General features: G+C 45.5%; 1 protein-coding gene across 1 annotated transcript; it reads left to right on the forward strand.

Annotated features, from left to right (window-relative positions):
* The first annotated feature begins 480 nt into the window (after positions 1–480).
* On the forward strand, positions 481–1,113 carry LOC111162119 (placenta specific 1). The gene has a single exon (XM_022526297.1). It carries the CDS (start codon positions 481–483, stop codon positions 1,111–1,113), a length of 633 nt encoding a protein of 210 aa, XP_022382005.1.
* The last annotated feature ends 4,367 nt before the right edge of the window (positions 1,114–5,480 follow it).

Genomic DNA, 5,480 nt, shown 5'->3' on the forward strand with positions numbered 1-5,480 from the left:
AAGAATGTTTTCCTTTTCTCTGTTTTCTTTGTTTTCGGTTTTATCGAGGTAGAATTGACAAATAAAAGTACAGGATATTGAGGGGCACCTGGGTGGATCAGTCGGTTAAGCGTCTACGTTCAGCTCAGGTCATGATCTCAGGGGCCTGGGATTGAGTGCCATATCCGAATCCCTGCTCAGTAGGGGGCCTGCTTCTCCCTCTGCGTGCCCCTCCCCCTGTTTGTGTGCTCTCTCTCTCTCTCTTTCTCTTTCTCTCTTTCATCAAATAAACACATCCATCACCTCACCTTTGTTCAGAGAACACTTAAGTCCCACTCTCTTAACCTTTTGTAAATACTTCTGTTTAAAAAAAAAAAAAGATCGTGTTTGAACTTTTAACGAGAGATAAGATGATGTGTCTTTTGTGTCTCTGTGTGCTCTAGAAATCCTCACCAGCCAGCTTTCTGTTTCCGGAGGGTCCTTACCGGATCCGCCCCAGGCATGAAGGCTCTCCAGTTGATAGGATGGATGGTCCTCCTTACCTGTGTGTTTCCGGCCTGTGCTGCACAAAGTCCAATGACCGTGCTGTGTTCCATAGACTGGTTCATGGTCACTGTGCACCCGTTCATGCTGAATAACGACGTCTATGTGCACTTCCATGAGTTACACTTGGGTCTGGGCTGCCCTGCCAACCACGTTCAGCCACACGCCTACCAGTTCACCTACCGTGTCACCGAGTGCGGCATCCGGGCCAAGGCTGTCTCCCTGGACATGGTTATTTACAGCTCGGAGCTGCGCTATGCTTCGAAGGGGACTTCTTCTAAGTACGTGATCCCTGTGTCCTGCACTGCTCCCCGGCAGTCCCCGTGGCTCCCTCCACCCTGCCCGGTGAGAGTAGCCAATGGGACAGTCACTACAGCCCAACAGGGCGGGGCGAGCTATGACGTGTTCACCTTGTCTCAGTCCAGCCAAAGGCCCGACTGCGACTGTCCACCCTGCGTCTTCGGCGAAGAAGAGCATGTCCGGGCCCCGCAGGGCCAAGCAGAGGCTCAGGAGGGCCAGCACCTGTCTGCTTTTGTGGATCTCTCTGAGGACTGGTCCCTTCACTCGGATGATCTCATTGGGTCCATGTGATCCCCGGGTTTGCGGAGTCCCTCGGGAGCTTTTTCTAACATTAGTATATAATATTTTCTATTATCAGACAAATAAGTTTGTTGGTAGCCCCCTTATCAGTTATTTCATGAATAAAACTGTTTTATATTTTTATATCTTTTTTTTAAATAAAGTTTTGATGGCATAAAAATATCAGTTCAGCATTTTTACTTGATAAACACATATATAACTTTCACTGGGGGCCAGACACCATTCTGAGGGCTTTACAAAAGTTAATGCCCAGTCTCTTCCGTCTAGGATGATTGAGCTTCCTTTCAGGACCCGTTTCTCTTACTCTCTGTACCTCCCAACCTAGCCCTGAGCCTCACACCTTCTTCTTAGTCTGATCAATGGCTGTACCACTTTTCATCCATGGGAGACACAGATTCTATGAGTGATTCAGAAACCACGAACGGTTCTAAGTATCACTCGAGTCACATGCCACCGACTAAATGGTAAGCTCCTGAGGCCCAGGACTGGATCTTCTACTTAGTCCCAGATGGACAGCACTTTGAAAGGAATTTTGTTCCCTGACTTTTGTGATCAGCAATTTCTCACCCAGGTGTGGCTATCCATTAGCTTTCTCAAACCCTTGAAAGGGAAAAGGTGAGTAAATGTATTCAACAAGTATTCACTGAGAGGTACTACATTTCAGGTCCCATTCTAGGCACTGAGCTATGACAGTGAATAGAAACTGAACCTTAGGGGCGCCTGGGTGGCTCAGTCATTAAGCATCTGCCTCCAGCCTGGGTCAGGATCCTGGGATCAAGACCCACGTCGGGTTCGCTGCTCAGCAGGAAGCCTGCCTTTCCCTCTCCCACTCCCCCTGCTTGTGTTCCCTCTCTCACTGTCTCTCTGTCAAATAAGTAAAGTATTTTTCTAAAAAAAGGAAAAAAAAAAGAAACTGAGCCTCAGAGAAATTGAGGTCACACAGCTAATAAATAAGTAAACAGCAATATGTTCAGATAATAATGAATGCCATGAAAAAACTTGAAACCAGGTAATAGGAGGGAAACCGGAGAAGGGGTCAGAGTGGTCAGGAACTCTGAGGACTCGTCATTTGAACTGAGACTTGATGTGAAAAAGGAGGCAGCCCTGGGATGATCTTCGAGAACATTCTAGGTAATAGAAGCATCTCATGTAATTTTCACTACAACCCTGATCCATTATACAAATAAGGAAACTGAGGCACAGAATGATCAAAAGAAACTTGCCCAAGGGCACACCCCTATTAAGAAGCAGACAGTGTTAGTATAACGTACATGATACTATACACGATATGCGTGGTATTGTACGCAGTGTTCATGATACGATACTCGTTCGGCAGATGAGTAGAAATTCAGTCTATGGAATGGGGGGCATTTCTTTCTCATGGTTCTGGAGGCTAGAAATTCAAGATCAGGGGCCAGTATGGTCCAGTTCTGGCAACGCATTCTTCCGGGTTGCAAACTGCTGTCTTCTGCTTGTGTCCTCACCTGGCAGAAAGGCAGCAAGAGAGTTCTCTGGGGTCCCTTTTACAAGGCACTAATCCCATGCATGAGGGCCCCACTCTCACAACCTACTCTCCTCCCAAGGGCCCCACCTCTTAATGCCATCACACTGGGGGTTAGGATTTCAACATGTGAATTTGGGGGGGGCACCCAAACATCTAGTCCATTGCAATCAGGGTAGTTGAAGAAACAGCTTGTTTTAAAAGCTCCTGCCCTCTTGGGGTGCTTAGGTCACTCAGTCAGTTAAGCATCTGACTCGATTTTCACTCAGGTTATGATCTCAGGGGCCTTGGGATCGAGCCCCGGGTCGGGCTCTGTGCTCAGCACAGAGTCTGTTTTCTGTTTGTCCCTCTCCCTCTGCTTCTCTCTCTCTCTCTCTCTCACTCTCTTGCTCTCTCAAATAAATAACCTTTAAAAAAAAAAAAAAGAAAAGAAACTCCTGTCCCTCCCTGAGGAAAAACAGAACGGGGGCCCTGAAAACAGTCTATTCATTCAACAAATGTTTCTTGAGTTTTCCCTGTGTTCCAGGCATTATGTTAGATGCCGAGCAGGCACTGGTGAACAAAGCCAAGAGTGTAATCTGGAGAATGCAAGTAAAGGAGCCTCGGGAACTGAGGCTATTCCAGCCCAGAGAAAGCCTGTGTAGACGATATGAGCTGTGGCCATCAGAAGGATCACGAGTAGTTTAGTCCAATATGATGGAGGGGGATGGGGGGCAGCCAATGGTAGCAAATGATGAGGTTAGAGAAGGAGCCTTGGAGGCACCGGCAAATTTGGAGTCTGGAAGACTCCAGAGCGGAGAGAGCAAGCTTCATGGAGGGCATAAGACTTGAGCTAAAGCCAGACCTGTCTGACTATGAAAAAGGAGTGAATCAAAGAAGGTCACCATTTAGAGCCCTAAGAAGCTCAGAAGACATGATAAGCTCTGGATTTAAGTAAGGAAATTGGAGTAAGTGTAGAAGCCAGGGGCAAAGATGAGTCCAGGCTGGACATGTTCAGGCTAGTAGATGATAATAACGTCCCAGTGGATGGGACCAAGAATCAGCCCAAGAAATCGGAAGGGGTCCTCCCTGGGAGATACAGGCTTGGAGGGTGACATGCACACAGGCAGGTCGGACCACTGCAGCCGAATTCCCTTACACTCAACACTCAAGGCACAGTTAGGAAAAAAAGCAGATATGTCAAAGGAGACAGAACTGGGTGGGCTTTGTCTCCCAGTGCAACAAAGAAGTCAAGGTGGGGCAAGACTGGCCATCATGGAACTGGGAGCCTTTGAACTTGGGCCTTAAATCAGAGCATTTTGTTAGGTGAAGTTGCACGGGAAGGACATTCAAGGCAAAGGAAACCTCAAGAACACCCATGCAAAGCAACATTGTGGTCGAGAATCATCTTTCGCCTGGGTAAACGTCTCGGTATGATTAGACATCGCCTCTCAGATTCTAGGCATACCCCCACCTGCTCTTTTGGACACACTATTCCATAGTCAGCACGCACCTCACCATTTCGGCCGTGTGTTTGGTCCTCTCCCCTTGGCCACATGCTGCTGGAGCATGGGGGACCCTCTCTTACGTGTCTGCTGCTTTGTCTGGCCTTTGTCTTACATAGCACTTGGTAGGTTGACGACCCTGTGCTACTGAGGCTCATAAGCATAGGAACCATTCCAAAGATGGGAAGATAAAACCGCTGTAACCGCCCCCCCCAAAAAGTATGTTTTGAGTTGGGCGAATTATGGACACATAGTGTCAAATAAATTTATCTGCCACATAGTGTTGACCATAACTGTATTAATAAGAAGAAATGTTTTATTGCCGTCAAAAGAGATGAGCATTTTCATCTTTCTTTCCATCTCTGGGAAAGCCAGAAATGTCTGAAACCCATTGTTATGGTGATCACTTGTCAAATATTTAAAAATTAGAGCCATGGAGCGCCCGGCTGGCTCAGTCGGGAGAGCATCTGACTCTTGATCTCGGGTCAGGAGTTCAAGCCCCGCATTGGGTGCAGAGACGACTTCAAAATAAATTAAAGCCATAGTCTGTACACTTAAACAAGGGTTAAAATGGTAAATATTATATTTATTTTAACATACTTTTTTAAAAATCGCCAAAAAGAAATTAGAGCCATAATGAAATTTTTCATCCATAAAAGGAGACTCAAAGTAACATTAAAATTTGTATTCCTATAACCTGAAAATAGCAAAGCAGATTTTTTTCAAGTGTGTAAATTACACGTAAATGTTAAGGGCAAAAAGTATTTTATCCCTAATTTTAAAACAGTAGCACATTTTGGAGATGCATGAAAGTACCCCCATCCTTCCACCTATGCACCAATAACGGTAGCCTGGTCAAGCTTTAAAAATAAGCCCAGCGCTCTTCAAACACAAACACACACACACACACACACACCGGCACAGGCACACATTATCAAGGAACAAGTGTTTATTACAAAGGGAAAGCTTTCATAGAAACCTACTTTAATTCTAATTAGTATCAATCCCTATGATTTGTCTCTATAATATCCCACTTAAATTGCATTGGTAGGGGCGCCTGGCCAGCTCAGCTGGAAGAGCGTGTGACTCCTGATCTCAGGGTTGTGAGTTCGAGCCCCATGTTGGGGTGTAGACATTACCAAAAATAAATAAAACTTACCAAAAAAATAAATTGTAATGATAGTTGTTTGTTTCCAAAAAAATAGAGAAAGAGAGGAGAGGGGAAAAGAGAGGGGTTGCACTTGAGAGAGAGCGAGACTTTCAGTTTTGTGATTTTTCTCCAACTTTTTCAGAAGAAAACGAATTATTGGGTCAGGTTTATGGCTTATAAAGTTAATGTTGGTTATACAATTACAAGACCTTCTGTATTAGTT

This window comes from Enhydra lutris, unplaced genomic scaffold (genome assembly GCF_002288905.1).
Source record: "Enhydra lutris kenyoni isolate GAN:26980312 unplaced genomic scaffold, ASM228890v2 scaffoldscaffold89, whole genome shotgun sequence".
Taxonomy (NCBI): Eukaryota; Metazoa; Chordata; class Mammalia; order Carnivora; family Mustelidae; genus Enhydra; species Enhydra lutris.

Excerpts from the sequence above, each read along its gene's own strand:
- LOC111162119 (XM_022526297.1), top strand. The coding sequence starts at position 481 with ATGAAGGCTCTCCAGTTGATAGGATGGATGGTCCTCCTTACCTGTGTG.